Raw genomic sequence first — 18,328 nt, forward strand, 5'->3', positions numbered from 1 at the left:
GCCCGATCCTCCTCTACTGGGGTCCTCCACCAGTGCTCTCAGCTCCTCCTCTTCTCTGTGTGCCACCATAGAAAAGCTGTTTTTTATGGTGGCACACATACAGGCTTAATCATGAGTCTCCTTACAAAATTGAATTGAAAGCAGCAGGAGCCAATGAGTCACGGACACAGTGTTGGATCGAGATTGGGCACAGATAAGTATTCAGAGGGAACTGGAACATAGAGAATGAATTAAGGTAAAAAAAAAACTTAAAGTCAAACCTGTGCCCAGAATAAACCAAAAAAAGTTACTAGTATTGTGAAAAAGGCACCTCCATCTGCCACAAGAGGGAGCACCATTTTCCCCAGCAAAATTATGTATACCAGACCTTCTACTGCTCGAAGAACTGTCCCTATTTTGGAAACAAATCCCTTGGATCCCTTTTTCTTTTTCGGTTGTCCCTCCTTGTGGCTTTATGTAAAGAGTTTCATAAAACTATCAAAAGTGTTTTACTGCACTAAACTGCAAAAATCTTTTATCCAAAATTAAAATTTTTCTATTTGTTATTTTGAAGGGCCAAAATAAAGGAAAATAGTGATATAAGAAAAAAATATATATATATATTTTTGTGCATTCATCCTCACGGTGCTTAAAGCGGTTGTATAGTCTTTTTTTTACCTTTTACCTACTGGTAAACCTAAAATAAGGCTTACCTTTAGGTAAAAAAAAACTCACAGTGCTGGAGTCATGATACTCAGAAGACACGCCGAGGAAACATGTCAGCTCCATCGGCGTGGATCGGGTGAGATGTCGGGGCCATTCTAAGGTAAGTATGCGGTGCGTACTAGCTCATTATGCCTTTTCCCTTGCAGGTCTGAAAAAATAAAATGTCAGCGGATTTACTCCCGCTTTAATACTAAAAAATCGAAGGAGTGTGTCCTTTACCTATATACTTTGTGATTAAGGCTAGGTTTATACTGGTGCAATGCAGGAACCACAGCAATTCGTGTGCGGGTTCCTGCATCACTGTCAATATAACGTTAATGACACCCCCAAATCGTTTTTTAAAACGCAGTGAACTGTGGAATCAGATGGAATTAGATCGCATGGGTCTGATCACCCATGCAATCTGATTCCAGCATGGACAAAAAAAAAATGTCTTGCACCATTTTGGTGTGAAAGTGATGCGATGTTAGCCAAACTGTATGGCTGAATTTGCATTGCAGAGACATCGCATGTGATGTCCACAGAAAATGCGGTGCGAATCACATGCAATGTCTGCAATCTCAAAAGTGTGAATGCAGCCTTAATGTACTTTAATGTATTAAAATGTATACATTAATGTACACCTTAATGTTCCCCCCTGTTTTCCATCCCACAATGTTGAAAGGTGTGTAATAACTTATTTTATGTTACCATTTCAATATAGGCTCATAGGAATAATATTTTTGGCACTTGGCAAATGCAAGATTATCTGAGATACCCAACAATAAACAACTAAGCATTCCTAATTAGGAATAACATTTTTTATTTATTTTGATTATACATAGGCAAGCCAAAGCATCTACACAGTGACTATACAATTAAGATACAATAAAACTTTATTACAATGACCAACAATCCTTCCAAGACTGACAATTCAGTGTAAAGGGTATTAAACATAGTAGAGGATGTACAGTTTAAGTGAAAAACAGACTCATAAGGCTAATGACAGAGTAGTTTATTTGTTTCACAGTGACATTATAAACAACAGGAAGACGTCTTTCCCCTATGTTGTTTACAAGGCTTAGTGACCAAAGATCTGTCCTATACAATACATTACATTACATTGCACATGCATATTCATTGCTATGTTGATGTGCTCATTGCCATTGCATCAACCTGGAAAAGCTGCAATACTGGACACATCCCTAGTTGGTGGGTTGACAGTTCCTGATTCTGGAACCACTGGGCAGCTAAGAAAATTGACAGATGTTCAATTTTACTGTGTTGAGGATGGGGGGGGGGGGGGGGCACACATAAATTTTATATTTGTATTTAAACTGGGGTTTAAATTTAACAAGAATAACAGTTTGTAATCAATCTTAGAAGCCGAATGCTGAACACTGATGAATGCTTATTTCCAGTGTTTTACAACATCTGTTCTCTATTTTACATTGTGTTATACTCCTTTGTGTGAAATCCCTGTTGTTCCTGCCAAGTCCCTCTGTTTCCTATTACAAATTGACCACGCTAGGCATGAGAGCACAGTGTGGTCAGTCCCCTAGCCATGCTGGGAACTCAGTCTGCTCTCCTGCAATGACCAGACTTGTCCTGACACCTCCCTGCACAGTCATTCACTGGGAAGCTCAGTGTGCTGCTGCTTCTCCTCCCCCAGCTCTTATGCAGCCGAGAACAGAGGGAATGTGATAACTTATAAAAAAGGGGATTTTTTTTTATATCTATACATAAATGTTTTCCCTTTCATATCAATTTTAAACTGAATGGGTTGTTTTACAAAGTGAAAGGTTACAATCGCATTAATGTATGTCAGTGACTTGGAACAGTATGCAGATTTGGAGTTTAAAATTCACCAGCAACTGCTAAAGTAAGTAAGTAGTAGAATTGGAAATATACAATTTGTGATCTATCCATCTTAAAAATGTATATAAGTTCAATTTGTTATATCAAATGATCAACCTTATTTAAATTTACTTGAAAACAGGAAAACAGCTATAGTCAAGTTACCCTCACAAGGACTAGGGGAACCAACATTGTTGTTCTTTGCTAAACGGCTTGTTGTTTTTTTTAAATGATAATGCTGTTATGATATGGCCATATTAGAAATAGTACTTTAGAGCTCTTCTAATGGATTTCTTATTGAAACTCTCCAGTTAAATACGGTACTGGGTAGTCCAGTTTGTCAAACCCGAGTACTGAGCATACCCCAAGAAGTTTTTGTCTTGCTTCCTTCTGATTCTTTCCCTCACAAGCCACATTGCAGAAAGGTTCCTGATCTGGTCCATGTACTGAGCTACCCTCCAGGCGGTTGAAGCGGATGTGCCCAGCATTATGAAGCTCTACCAACCTCTGTGGATTTGCTGTGCTACTAAAAGCTTCCTCGTGAGATTCCCCTGTACACATCAGCCCAACAAGTACTGTAGACTCTAGAGCACCTTTTTCAGGCAATGCTGGCTCTATACCACAAGACAGTGCCAGAGCCACAAGCACTAGGTCAGTGCCGTAAATATGGCGAATCCAGTCTCGTAAATAAAACCCACCCATGCGAGGATTAATTTCTAGTAACCTTGGACCAGATTCAGTCAGTTTAAGTTCTACATTAAAAACCCCAGGGTAAAGGTTTAGTGCCTGGCAACTGCGCAAAGCAGCCTGAACTAATTGGCAGCGTCTTTCTTCATTTAGACGGGAGGGAAGTGCTGCTGCTGTTTCAGTAAAACCAGGAAGGAGTGTTGGCCCATTATCTGACACATATGCAGCCAAAAGACGACCATTAGGACCTAAAACCAGATCCACATCATGCTCAGTGCCAGTAATGTACTCAGCAAGAAGAGGCAGGGGTGTAGTTTGAATAATATCTCCGGCAGGCTGGCTTTTGTTAAGATTGGTTTCTCCATTCTGTACTACTACACCAGCCATTTCTTGTCTCAAACTTAACCCCACTTCACCATTACAGATTTTACTTTCATCTAATCCAACATCTGTTTCATTTTGTGGCTTGCAAGTTTCAGGATCCACTCCCATTTTTTTAACTAGCTTCCTACATTCTTCTGCACCCTGCACTAAGCGTACACCAACAGCACCTGCACCAGATTCTGGTTTTATAACCAAAGGGTAGGAAAGGACAGATTCCGCAGCTTCTATTCCACCAGTTCCTGGACCCAGAGGGAAACAGGGTACAGCAAATGCCTTAGCATATGGATATGGTGGCAACTTTGAGGCCATGTTGAGGAGACATAGTTGTGTTTGTGTCTTGCGTTTGGCAAGTCTCACTGCGCTTGGAGGAGGACCAGGAAGACCTAGTAAGCGGCATAGTATGGCAGTGAGGATAGTGCATTCATCCCAGAATGCCATACAGCCAGAAAAATGTAGAGCTCTCTCCTTAACTATAGTCAAAATATTTTGAGCATGTTCCTCATCTTCACAGGAGCGGTCATCATAGTCATAGTGGATGAAGGAGGCCACAAGAGAAGAGGCAAAATGGTTTGGATTTGACTCCACTAAATGGATCTGAAAGAAACAGAGGTGTGAAAAGAAGTAACAGGTTTATGAAAACACCATTAAAAACAAAGGTATCAAAACAGTCATTATACCAGTACACACAATAATATTACATTTGTATGTCCATTACTGGCATTAATATAGAGCCTTCAAACATCTGTGTGCCTGTGATGTTCTAAAGACTAAAGCCTGTTACACATGATCCAAATATCAGCAGGTTCAACAGAAACTGGCGGATATTCAGCCTGTGTGAACATCAGCCTGTCTGACAGAAGCCAGCCGAACGGCTGTCTTCTGTTGAACGGGCATGCTGGAGAACCAGCATCTCATTGGCATCCTATCAGCACTAGCAGCCAATGGTTGTGAGAGCTGACCAATGTGTTCTGTTGGGGGGGGGCAGTAGGGGGCAATAGCTCAGTGGGGAGATCACTGGACTAACATTGCATAGTTAGTACAGCCAGTTCCTCCCGTGCTCCTCAATTTTTTTTTTTTGTTGAACAAAAAAAAAAATTTAAATGTGTACTGGGCCTAACCCTGGCCTACTGTAAAATAACATATGATCTAAGACCATTGGAAAGTACATTGCTTTGCTCTACAACTTTGTAATTGTTTTTTTAAAGACCTAACTGAATCTTCAAACTCTACCCCGAAACTAGTATGTAATTTGTTAAATGAGGAACAGCTGCTTCCATCAGAGATATCATGAATGGGTGTTTTTCTTTCTGACAAAGTTCTTAAATCCACCAGAAATTATTATTTTAGGTATAGGTGGACGAAGATGGACCACTCATGCTGGCATGTGTTGCTGTATTTCTCAAGGACCCTAGGAGAGTGGAACTCTCTCCACAGTTCCTTTGCCCTCTTATGACTATTCCAAAACCAAGAACCCAACGATCCTAAAGTCCTTCTGATCATTACAGCTGTGCTAAGAAGAATGAATAGTTTGGAATTTAACTGAAATAATTTATAGTTGTTTAATATATTAATATATTAAAGAAAAGGTATGGCATTTTATTCATAGCACATTGGTTCAACCTGGACCAATGTACCAAAGCATATACCATACCTGTGAGATCCCTCTAGAAGCTGGAGATCACTGTAGTAGGCAGCGCTACTCCAGTGATCTCAAGTAGCTGCTGGGTCCCATGCCAAACGGTTGCCCTGTTGCAATCTGAACAAAGGTGGTTGGTTGCCCGACACTGGCACTATTTGAAGAATACTTTGCAATTTCTCAATGAATGCAAAGTGTTTTCTGATTGGATGAGGTCGAGAGGCAAGGCTGTGACAGAAGTATTGGAGACAGGTGGTCCCACACCACAGAAGAAAAACAAAAGTGTATGAGTCTTAAATCATCAAATACAATGTTGTATTTACAGTATAAAGACAGTAACGTCTTTACACACCTTTATTCCATAGTCACGAGCTGCATGCCAGATAAATCCTTTACTGATGCCACCAGCTCCAATCACCAGGACCTCTTTCCCTTCCATCATATAGGTCATGGAGCGTCTCAGCATGGTCTCTATCAAAGGACTTGATGCAGACCTAACAGTTACAGATTTCGCTGCAGCCAAGCTTCCCAGAAGACATTCATGTATTCCACAGCTCTCCAGGCAGAGGGCAGTGGTGATGCCAAGAACTACTGGGGTTACCATGTAGTCCATGCAAGTAAGCAGAAGATCAACTCCTAGAGTACAAACAAAGATATAAATATAGTTTTATCCTGGAGAGTTTAACAGTATCTGGTCAGTAGGTATCAGAAATTTCCCTGTTTCTGCACATGCCCAGTCTTAAAAAACTAAGTTAATTTAACCTTTGTTTGACCAGAATAGCCTAAAATGTAATATCTAAGAAGAGTTTTAAACTTAGCATCCACTGGGTGGGTCACGGTGGTGTTAGGATCTATTTTCTATTATTAGGAAGTGTGCAGTCTGCCACTGTCTCCAAAGTATTCAAGAGTACGATGCTCATATTAGTAATGGTCTTAGCTGATAAAAGTTTTTCAGTGGGTAGGCAATTGCGTATCTGTGATCCACATGAACTAGGCCGTTTAAGCTTTCATTTACCAACACAGTCTAATTCTTTAGGGATGCCATGGATAATACTGGTGAGTACAATAAACATGATTTATTGTTAGTATTTTAAAATGAAAAACTGGTGTTCAGGGAGAATGGTAGATCTGATTGAAAAGGAAAAATTGGTCTACCTTGAAATACATTTATAATTAAAGCTTGTGTTCTTATCTTTGTAAAAAGGTTTTCTATTTTTTTAATGCTACATTTTTTAAGAACTTTTGTAATTCTTACCAAGTACATCAGTTTGCACCTTGCTCCCTCCTCTTATTTTTGGGCTCAGCTTTTTCTCTTCCTCTATTATCACTTTCATGACCCTTTCTGAGGTCTCTTTGAGTTGGACCCGAATATTATTCTTCTGTTCCTCATCCTGTATGCCCCATAATTCCAAGGTTGTTTCCAGTGACTGGGGAAGAGCCGATCGATGGCAGAGAGGTTTTTCTGCCCGGCCCACGGTACATACCACCTAGAACCGAAGCACCAAAACCCTTCTCAATAACAGAAAAGATAAGACCAGTAACACAAGATAAAACAATTGCTGATTAGCCAAAAATACACTATTTGCTCATGAAATTTGAGATAGTGATTTTCCATTATGAGAAAATCTAAAAGAACTCTTGTCTTCAGGGGCTCAGGATAAGGGTTTGTAGATTGGAGGGGTTACAAGCCCCAGGAGAATAGGGGGCAGCCCCGTTACCTTGCTTAGAATTGGTTGGTCTCCGCGAGATCGGCAGACAACGGCACAGAGACGAATCGCCAGCTCTGGGGGGCGCACGGAGCAGCCTGGGGGGTGGGGCAGAGACAGTAATACAGGAAGAAAGAGGGGGGAGAAAGGAAGGGAGGCAGAAGTCGAAGAAAGTGGAGAATGATAGAAGTAAAGATGTACAAGGAAGAGAGAAAGAAAGAAATGACCCTCCTTCAATACAGAAGCAATATATCTCACAATAAAAAAAATATTTGGGATAAGAAGAGGGAAACCTCTTCTCAGATTTCTATGAAGCTGCTGTCCTGTGCTGGAAAAAATGTCACCTCTATACACCTAGAAAAGATGTGGAATCTTACCCAGCACAGGAGACAGGCCTTATGATTGAGTAAGGGCCCAGCGAGATACAGAGGAGGTCAAAAAGGACAAGTGTGACAGGGTGTGCAATAAGAGAGGAACATGTTTAATACAGAACATGAAAAAAATGCAGATTGAGTATAAAGCAAGAACAGGTAAACAGGAAATCAAGGTAAAGATGAAAGGTGTCAAGAAAACAAAAAACAAAATAAAAACAAAAGCAGTAAAATAAATAAATAATGAGACAAAATGTGGAGAGAGAAAGAGAGATGGGAAGGAAGAGACAGAAGGAAAGGGGTATCAGGAGAGGATGCTGCAGAGTATCACTCTCTCTTTGCCCCTCCCATAAAGAAGCAAATAGATTTACCCTCCCATTACATCCCCATGCTTACGCGGTATACAGGCAGGAGGCTGTGGTGGCTTGATTCTGCGTGGGGGCACCGGGGTTATAAACCCCTCAAGCAGAACTGCTTGAGCCTCTGGATACTCAGATAGAATGTCCAGTACCGCATCAGACACAGGACTTGGGTCATGAGTGGAATAGAAGGTTGGTGAAGAAGAGTTTGGACTAGGCCAGCAAGTCTTCACCACCACCTGAAATAAAATAAAACAATGTATAGAATCTGCATAAGCAAACTATATAGCGAAATCATAAAATTGAGAGATATGTCTTTCCTACCTTATGATGACCCTTTAATTTTAGTGATGTAAGAAATGCAGAGATCTCTTGCTGTACTCTTTGTTCTCGACCTTCCTTTTGAAGGAGCTCCACCACTTTTGTGGATTTAGCCTCCCCATTATGTGGTTCCCAAGGGTCTAACTGGTGTGAAGAATTAAGAATCAGGGCAGGAGGAAGTGGAATTTCTTTGTGATCTAGCAACAGTCGCACCCCCAAAGTATCAGCAAGGATGCAGGAAAGCTGGGGAGATCCTCCCATCGGGCAGTCCCACTGGTCTTCCAGCAAGAACTGCTCTCCTAACCAGGAGAGGTATGTAACTTTTCGAGGAGGAGAGAAGGTATCCAAATAGGTTTGACCCCCATGATCAAAAGTTATAGCCTGTCTGATGAAGACAGGAGGTGGGCATGCTGAGGCAGGAGGCCGTGGGCAGAACCATGAAGAGGACAGACAGAGGAATATTTTGCCTGTAATAAAAAGAAAAGTCTGTAAGAGAAAACCTGTAAATTACATTAAACAGGAACTGCAGTCTGCTCACATAATTTGTGATAAAAACATCTTTGCCATTCCAACCACTTTGCATATTATTTTATAGATATTGTGATTCTGCACTTGCCAAATATGCTGCAGAAATCTCCTTCTACTGAGTCTGGCTGCATCCATTTTAAATGTGGGTAGCTGAAGCTGCTGCCTGTTCACCATCACCACCTGGATTTACACAGACACACAGAGGCACACCACCAGTGCAGCTCACATTGTCCCTCTTATGACTGACCCCTTCCTAGAAAACTCTCACAAGATAGAGAGAGAGAGAGCTGTGCATGATATCAAAAGCCTAGGCTTTTTACCAGACAAGATTAAACAGATGGAAAGTTGAAAAACAGACTGAAGGTCTGCTTTAACTCTTTTGGGATCCTACATATAAAAACATTGTACTCCAAAAGTCTGCAAATCTACTTACTTTGGCCCAAATAATATATAAGGAAAATATACTTAAGCACTGATAGGGAATGGTGGTATTGAATCAAAGGGGGCAGCTGTAACTATTCACAAGTGACCTGACACCAATAAAGAATTTTATATATATATATATATATATATATATATATATATATATATATATATATATATATAAATAATAGTGCACTAAACCCCCGGCTCCTCCTGATGCGTTGTGTTACATGCCACGTGACTTTCTCAAGGGAATAAAGCCTTGTGACGAACGTTGCGGTATATGAGCCATAGTTTGTGTATCCGTTGCTACGGTGACACATGAGTCGCTGGGTCATTTTGCAATCATTACAAGTCTATAAAATCACTGCTTTTTCTGGGGCTGAGTTGGTTAAATAAATGATGCATTATATACAATCTTGCACAATCTTTTCGTTTGCATTAAGAATTTATATTTGAGAATTTTGATTCCATCATTTGGGGAGAAGTTTGCTGGATGCTGAATTGAACAGCTGATGTCTGTTGCTCCTTGTTTGGCTGATTGTCTGGATTATATCTAAAAAAAACTAGACCCAAGGTGGCCCAAAGTTTAACTGTACAAAGTTTAATAGAATCCATTCATATGACGTCCACGCAGAACGAGAGCAGCACGGTAATTTGACGGTGGGCGGGCAGTAAGTGGTTAAAACCTTGTTTCTTGCTGTTTAAATAACAAACCTGTTATACTTACCTGATGTATACAGTGGTTTTGCCCAAAGCGGCCCGGATCTTCCATTGGTGCTCCTGGCCCCTCCCTCCTTCCGAGTTTGCTATGGGGGCATCTGAGCCAAACCGATGCTCCATGTGTCCGTTCAGACACGAAGCCAAAGCTTGGCCCCGCCCCCTTCTCATTGGCTTGCTAACTTTGACAGCAGCAGGAACCAATGGCGCCCACTGCTGTGTCTCAGCCAATCAGGAGGGAGAGTGCCGGACAGCTGAGTCTCTCATGCAACATCACTGGATCGAGATGGAGCTCAGCTAAGTATTAAGGGGGCTGAGTGGGCTGCTGCACACAGAAGTTTTTTTATGTTAATGCATAGAATGCATTAAGATAAAAAAAATTCTGCCTTTAGAACCATGCTATTTTCCTCTTTATTTTCTTATAGCCGGTATTTAAATTATATATAGATGGGTAGACCCAGCAGCCCCTTTAAGTGTAAAACACTTAAAAGCAGGCGCTAGCCCTTCAATGCATAATATTCCCATTCCTTTGATACAATGTAAAAATATATATATATATGAAGTCCAAAACACATAAAATGATGAAAGGTCCCCAGTCACCGTGCTCTGTGTTAAATAGTGTGATAACTGCCTCTTCTTTAGATGTGAAAAGGTGTTTATCCATATGCCCAGGTGAAATGTACACTCACCAGAAGTATGCTGCTGACAAAGCAGCCTACATGCCTTTTGGGATAAACCCTGTAGCCGTGATATCCGATCTTCTCCATAAAGATTCCAATGTCTCCCAACTTGAAGATGTCACTGTTATAAATTCTCATTCACCCATATGAGCAAATAAGAAACCCAGAGATAGATCATAGCGTTTATTGAAAAGGTAAACAGATAATGTAATAAAAGTCACTCACATTCTGTAGGTGCCAATAGGGCATCCACACAATCAGCTTGACTGCTATGTACTCCTGTACCGCTGCTCGTACTCCCAAAGACAGCATACATTCCAAAGGGTGAAAAAACAGATGCGGAGAGTGCGGCTTAGCCTCTATGCAGCGAGTCTTCAGGAAGCTCAACCGATGTAATTTTGTTGGAGCCTTATATAACCCGAGATTAAAGCTGATTGGTGGGATCATAGTTTACTACCCAAAAAGAGGCAATCTTCTAGAATATTGGATATTACTCAGTAGAAGCTGTGTGTGTTTCATGGAACCCCAACTATTTAAATCAGACACATTTTATATTCTTTTAAAACACTTGTGATGACAAAATACAAATAAATTCTATTAAACCTCGTATATCGCTCTTGTTCATACTAATATGCCCCAAATCCTTGTTTTTATTAAATTATTCTTAAAAACTACAGTGACATCCCAGTACTTTGTGAAAATAGAAAATACATAAATACGAGCAGAGATGCAGGAGTTCGTAGCAGTGGAGCTGATTGTGTTGGTGCCCTATTGGCACCTACAGAACGTGAGTGACTTTTATTACATTATCTGTTTACTTTTGAAAGAGGAACTTCAGTCATATTTCCATCTATAACATTGTCTGCCCTTGTTGTTTTAACTTTGGATAGTAAAACATTTTATTTCTGCCAGTATATACCTTATACAGCCCACTTTCTGTTTCACATCTGGTAAAAAGTCTAGGCTTATGACATCATGCACAGCTCTCTCTGTCACTCTTATGCGAGTTTGCCAGGAAGGGAGGGGGGATCAGTCATAAGAGAGCCAATGAGAGCTGTAAAGGGTGCCTCTGTGTGTCTGTTTAAATCCAGGAAGTGAACAGGCAGCAACTTCAGCTTCCCACAGTTAAAATCGATACAGCCAGACTCAGTGGAGGGAGCATATTGGCAAATACAGAATCACAGTATATATAAAATGATATGCACAGTCGTTGGAGGAAAGCTTCAAAATGGGCAAAGATGTTTTTATTACAAATTATGTGAGCATACTGCAGTTCCTCTTTATATAAACATATTATGCTATGATCTATCTCTGGGTTTCTTATTTACTCATACGAGTGAATGAGAATTTATACTAGTGAAATCATCAATCTGGGAGACATTGGAATCTGTATGGAGAAGATCTGATAATACAATTGCAGGGTTTACCCTACAAGGTGTGTGGGCTGGTTTGTTAGCCACATACAGCTGGTAAGTGTACACTTAACCTGGGCACGTGGATAAACACCTTTTCACATTTAAAGAAGAGACAGTTATCGCACTATTTATCACAAGAGCACAGTGACTGGGGACCTTTCATCATTTTATGTGTTTGAATTTCATATATAGTATACTGTACATATATTTTTATGTTTAAACATTTTTTTTGAATATTTTGGAACATTGTATCACAGGACACTGGGAATAATATTTATTGAAAGACTAGCACCTGCTAGCCACATAAAGCCTAAATAGGCACATATCAGAATTATAAAAAAAAAAAGGCCGTACCAAAAAAAAGAAACCTTAAACTTTCATCAGCTCAAAAATATTCTCAAATTCACCACATTTTTGGACAAATACCAAAACTGTTAAAACGTCACCCCAGACCTCTTTTTTAAGTATAATTTTATAGAATTGTTGTATTTAATTTTTTGAGGACTCCAGGATTAATTAGGGAACCCCACAATAATTCTGTTCCCACAAAAATATTTTAATATTTTGCCTTTCAGGAAGTTCACTTTCAAACCTTCATCTCTTCCCATGGCCCAATGATTTTATTTTTATAGAGATATCATCCTACCTGGACATTGTCTCACGCCTTCCAGAAGGATGGATATAGTAAAGCTTGGAGCCCCAGCAACACAAATTGTGGTGGCGTCCTCTTTATGGCCTGGGTAGAAAACAAAATATTATTGATTGACATTACTAGTCTAGTATATGGTAAGTAGAGAATCTTTTATGTTTTAATATATATGGTAAATGTGGAAGGCATTAACAAATTAACAAAGAATTTTTCAAATATGAACGAAAACATACATATGCAGGCTCTGCTTCCTGCTTAGTAGTGCTGTATAGTAGATGTGCATTTTTAATTATTTTTTTTCTTACTTATAGGCTAACGCTTTAAAAACTCTTCTTAAAGGGGCTGTAAAGGTTTTGGTTTTTAAAAATAAAACAAACAGGTCACACTTACCTCCGCTGTGCAGTTGTACACAGAGTGACCCTGTTGCTCCTCTTCTGGGGTCCCTGAGTGGTACTCCTGGCTCCTCCTCTTCTCCAGTGCCCCATCGGAGAAGCGCTCCCTTTCATAGACATCCGTGCAGGAATCCATTCACACAGAATGCAGGACACGGCCCCGCCCCCTGCACCTGCATCATTGGATTTGATTGACAGCAGCGGGAGCCAATGGCTGTGTTGCTATCAATCTATCCAATCAGGACACGAGACACCGATGTGAGCGGTGTGCTCATTCCCGTTGTGGGAAAAAAAGGCTCAGGTAAGTATAATGGGGGCTCGGGGAGGCTGCTGAGTGACAGAAGGTTTTTCACCTTAATGCATAGAATACAATAAGGTGAAAAAACATGAGGGTTTATAACCCATTTAAGTCCAATTCACAAACGAATCAGAGAGTAAAAAGGCATGCAATATTTACCACCAGGGTTCTGCTGGTGGTATCACATGCAGTATTTGTAAAAAAAAAAAAAACCCACACTGTCTTTTGACAAATAACTGGTTGCTAAGGAGTGGGCCAGGAAGGCTCATTCTTATTTAAAAAAGGCTTATTTAAAAAAAGCAGACAATTAAAAAAAAACAGCATGCCCCCCCCCCCCCCCCCCAATGCATACCCAGCCCAGGGGAACCCCATGCCAAATTGTTTAAAAAATGGGCAAAAACAGGCAAAGGGCCTAGTATGCATGGGGGGACCCCACGCTATTTTTTTCTCATTATTTTTAATTGTCTGCTTTTCTTTTTCTTACATTCAGCTGATGTCATTCATTGTTAAGGTCATGGCGGCCGGCTTCCCAGGCTGCTCAGTAGCAACCAGCTCAATGTGGTAAATTGCCGCATTAAATAATGCAGTAATTACCGCAAAATCTAATAAATAACACATTCAGTATTTAACGTAAAATTCTTAATGAATTGAACACTTGCACAATTGTTACTATATTTTACTAGCTTATTAGCTGTTATTTAACTCTAAGTGAATTGACCCATATGTAACAATGGAAGTTCCAGCTGCAAAATGTATTCATTTTAACAGAACCAGCCTATTAAAACCTGAGGCTATATTTCCAATTTCATTTTGAAAAACTTACCAGACCTCCATTTTCAGCCTAATGGTATGCCTTCCAAGTTAACATCTGTATGTAGATTTCTAGTACAAGGCGATAGCTAGGTAAGATAATTATTACTTTTTTTATTACTTTTTCTACAATTGAGCCCAGGGCTCAGATATTTGTTCATCATGCTATTTTTGTTGCTAGTTAGGTCATTCTGTTTGACTAAAACATGTCCTGAATATGGTTTAACATACCTGTGCGTGGTTGCTTGGTCCTGTCTTCTGTTTCTGGCAATCCTGCATTAATCAGAATTCTCTGTAGCTCCTTATACCACTCAGTGACATTTGGTTGATGGTCCATTCCATTGCTGCTATTCTTCAGGTCTTGTGAATTGGCAGATGAGCCCTTTTCCCATGGTGGACCATCAGGAGCAACTCCTGGAGCCCACCCCGTATTTATGTCTCCATCTTTGGAGTACATGGGGTGATCCAGTATAAGTTGATCAAGTGACAGCTGAAATAATTAAAAAACACAACAGAACAAAAACAGCTTTATTTTACCAAGACAGCTTGACAATCTCAGAAGCCCAGTAAGCAAAGCAAATAAAACATTCAACTGATAAGCAACTTTTGGAAATCTAGTTTATGGTCAATAATGGAAGCACATGTTACTTGTGTAGCATACTCTAGTGCTAGAAATGTAGATAATTTTCATGTGTTCAAGAATAGATACATTTTGCAGGCTTGGCTGGCAGCAGGGGCATTGCTAGGTCTACAAAAGATCTGGGGCTAGAGCCCATAGCAGAAAAGGCTAGAGATGCTAGTGTATACAGAGAAAATGGTGTATATACAGAGAGGCTGGTGTACATACAGAGAGGCTGGTGTATACACAGATAGGCTAGTGTATACAGAGAAGCTGGTGTATATACAGAGAGGCTGGTGTATACAGAGTGGCTGGTGTATATAGTTTCCCCCCTCCCCCATGGTCTGCTCAGGAGCTTGTATGAGAAAGTTCCTCCTGACTCTATGATATGGGCGGAGCAAGGGAGAATCACTCTCTCACACACACTGATCTCCTGGCTCTGGCTGTCAGTTTAAGCATGGAGTGCAGACTGAGAGTGTCGTGGCTTCGCGAACAGCACTGTGTCAGGCAGCCTGCAACACTCTCACGGTAAGGTTAGCCCTGGACTCTGAGCTATGGGTCCCAGTTTCGGTACTCCAGCCTCAATAGCCACCCCCTAGTGATGCCACTTGCTGGCAGCCAAGCCTATCTGTGTTTTTTCTGGGTAAGGCCGAGATCCAGGGAGACCTGGATGACTCACAGACAGCATCACTGAGACCTGCCCTCTTTTTTTTAGAATGTACTGGAACGTTCTAGAAAGATGGGAGGGGAAGTAAGGTGGAGCTGCCTGGAGTATTTTGAGGACCCTGACCAATCTCCAACTTGGGTTGGCAGGGGGCAGGCCCCCCTCAAATTTTCTGGGTCAGCCTAGCTGAGGAGGAGAGTTCTGGTGTTAGGCTGTGGTGGCCTTTGAGGGAGCTCCCCAGTCTGGGGGGGGTGACCTTGGGCCTGACCTTGGGTGTGGACGGGACCACGCAGGTGTCTTGGCCAGGAGGCGCTGGGAGTAAGTAGAGGACAGCAGGAGAACACTACCGGGCAAGTCTCCAGGAGGAACAGGAACAACCAAGAGGGCTGGGGAGAAATGGCATCCCAGTCTTAGTCTGTAGGGTTCAATATTGAGTTGACCACCCACCCTTTGCAGCTATAACAGCTTCAGCTCTTGTGAGAAGGCTGCCCACAAGGTTTATAATTTATTGCTTTGAATTCGGTAAGCGATTTTATTGCAGGCAAGTTTGTTCAATTAACGTGGCTGTGATGTGCGTGCACCTTTATTAGACCCCTTGTCAGCCATCTTGTGGAAATACAGACTCCCTGTATGCCTTTTCAAGACAGATATAAGAAATGAGTGCTCATTACTGATTAATTTGACAAACACAGGAAAGAAAAGGACTTAAGCTTATAGTATTATATAATAGAAAAAAATAATAGAAATCTTTTGGGAAATGAATTATGAGCTGTTTGTTATTGCATCTAGATCCATATTCTCTGCGGGAAGTCCAGCTGTTGGGCTTTGGCCCCACCTGGCGGATACACATTTGCACTCCTGGACAGCTCATATTTACATTCGTTATAATACCTACTTGCCTCTTCATCATTTGGAGGTAGGGATTCTGTTTTGGGAGACTATTTTTCAATAGGTGGACATAGCCTTTATTGTCAGACAGGTATAACAAATTATGTGGATATAACAATGTTTGTGTGATTATGTTTTAATTTATATATGTTTATTTTGCCAGTAGTATCACCACACATTTTCCTGAAGAAGCCTGAAGAGGAGAAACATGTTGAATAACATGCGTGATGAATCACATTATATGACTGTACAGAATGCTTTAAATCTAAAAATGTTTTGTCATTTTGTAACAATTTTTTATTTAAAATATTCCTCTATGCATTTATGTGTTCATGCACCTGAAAAGTCCCATATTCCCCCCATTTGCCTCAAGACTCAGGAGTGTGTCTATGGGAATGTTTGACCATTCTTCTAGAAGCGCATTTGTGAGGTCAGGCACTAATGTGGATGAGAAGGCCTGGCTCGCAGTCTCCGCTCTAATTCCTCCCAAAGGTATACTCACGGGATTAGGTGAGGCCTCTGTGCAGGCCAGTCAAGTTCCTACACCCCAAACCCCCTCACCCATGTCTTTAAGGACCTTGCTTTGTGCACTGGTCCAAATCATTTGGTGGAGGGGGATTATGGTGTGGTGTTTTGTTTTTTCAGGGGCTGGGCTTGGTCCCTTAGTTCCAGTGAAGGCAACTCTTAATGGATCAGCATACTAAGGCATTTTGCACAATTTCATGATCCCAACTTTGTTGGAACAGTTTGGGGATGGCCCCTTCCTGTTCCAACATGACTGCGCACCAGTGCACAAAAAAGGTACATAAAGACATGGATGAGTGAGTTTGGGGTGGAAAAATTTGAATGGCCTGCACAGAGTCCTGACTTCAACTTAATAGAACAACTTTGGGATGAATTAGAGCAGAGACTGCAAGCCAGGCTTTCTCGTCCACATCAGTCACACAAATGTACTTCTGGAAGGATGTTCAAACATTCCCATAGACACACTCCTAAACCTTGTGGACAGCCTTCCTAGAAGAGTTGAAGCTGCTATAGCTGCAAAGGGTGGGCCAACTCAATATTAAACCCAACGGGGGACTAAGACTGGGATGCCATTAAAGTTTATGTGCATATAAAAGCAGGCGTCACAATACTTTTAGTAATATAGTGTAGTTTTAATCTAACCCCACTCTAATCAAAGCTAGAATGTTTTTGGCTTGGCATACACTTTTAAGAACAAACTGGTATACGAACTACAATTCTGAGCTCTGTCTCTTCTCCTTAAATGTGAACCACCAACATGTTAGAGAGACTACATGTGTTGCACTGATAAAGCTGGAGAGTTAAAGAAACTCAGCACATATTTCAGCGATTTCTGGGGTGCTTAGGAATGACATTCAGGCAAATCTCAGTGCTTTTATACCCAGTTTATAGATTTAGCTCAGTTTGATTGGAAGTATTTTAGTTAGAGCCAGAAGAAAAGTGTCACAGAGCACTGACACCTGTTTTCACTGTATTTGGAAGAACAGGCACATTCAACATTGCCTTTCAATGACATAGGACATGTCCCTTTCTGAGAAGTATTTATGTGGAAGAAGATGACACAGTAACATTACCAGATAATCAGCTTAAGAGAGGGACGACAGATAGAGGAAAGCAAACACAAGCTGACAAGTGTGAGAAAGAGTCGGACAAAGTAAGACAGGCATAGGACGATTAGGCATTATACTCTACTTACCATTGCTGGTCTTGTCCTGAAAAACAAACGCACATTACAGTTAATGTTACATTACAAACAGAACCTTGTTATTGAAAATATATCTGAGATTCAATGCCAATAATGAAAATCAGACACTTAAAATTCATTATTTTTCACATTTTCATCAACTTATACAAATCAATAAACCTAGGTTGTCCTTATTAGATACTTGGTAAAATTAACAGCATACCATGCTGTTCGTTGATTGCATAATTAAAACCATAAATCGTAATTCCCCCCTAATGTAATAAGGTAATGGTCAGCTTTGCAAAAAGTATAAATCACTTGCCAACTTCCATTATGATTCTACAGAAGCCATCTCAAGTTTGAGTTTTTCAAGGCTGTATGCAGCCTTACAATTTTTTGTGCCCTTTGGCCGTTTTGTGGATTTTAATTGTGCCAAATTGTATCTCTATGATAAAATTGTGGAAATTATTTGTAAGTTCAAACAGGGAATAGATTCTGCAATTTTCTTTCTTTCCACCAAGGGTGGAAG

General features: G+C 40.7%; 1 protein-coding gene across 2 annotated transcripts in view; it reads right to left on the bottom strand.

Annotated features, from left to right (window-relative positions):
• Positions 1-1,490: 1,490 nt before the first annotated feature.
• CARNS1 (carnosine synthase 1) overlaps positions 1,491-18,328 on the bottom strand; it is a 34,631-nt gene continuing 17,793 nt past the window's right edge. For both annotated transcript variants that reach the window (XM_077454774.1, XM_077454773.1), the window contains exons 2-10: positions 17,812-17,827; positions 14,152-14,410; positions 12,418-12,507; positions 8,009-8,472; positions 7,722-7,923; positions 6,967-7,052; positions 6,504-6,735; positions 5,601-5,884; positions 1,491-4,206 (exon numbers count right to left, since the gene is read on the bottom strand). In XM_077454774.1, coding sequence (XP_077310900.1) covers positions 2,836-4,206; positions 5,601-5,884; positions 6,504-6,735; positions 6,967-7,052; positions 7,722-7,923; positions 8,009-8,472; positions 12,418-12,507; positions 14,152-14,410; positions 17,812-17,814 — 2,991 coding nt within the window. In that variant the 5' untranslated portion in view covers positions 17,815-17,827 and the 3' untranslated portion in view covers positions 1,491-2,835. The remainder of the gene's footprint in view (positions 4,207-5,600; positions 5,885-6,503; positions 6,736-6,966; positions 7,053-7,721; positions 7,924-8,008; positions 8,473-12,417; positions 12,508-14,151; positions 14,411-17,811; positions 17,828-18,328) is intronic.

Source organism: Lithobates pipiens, unplaced genomic scaffold, assembly GCF_037356315.1.
Source record: "Lithobates pipiens isolate NorthernLeopardFrog02 unplaced genomic scaffold, aLitPip1_a1.2 Scaffold_25, whole genome shotgun sequence".
Classification (NCBI taxonomy): Eukaryota; Metazoa; Chordata; class Amphibia; order Anura; family Ranidae; genus Lithobates; species Lithobates pipiens.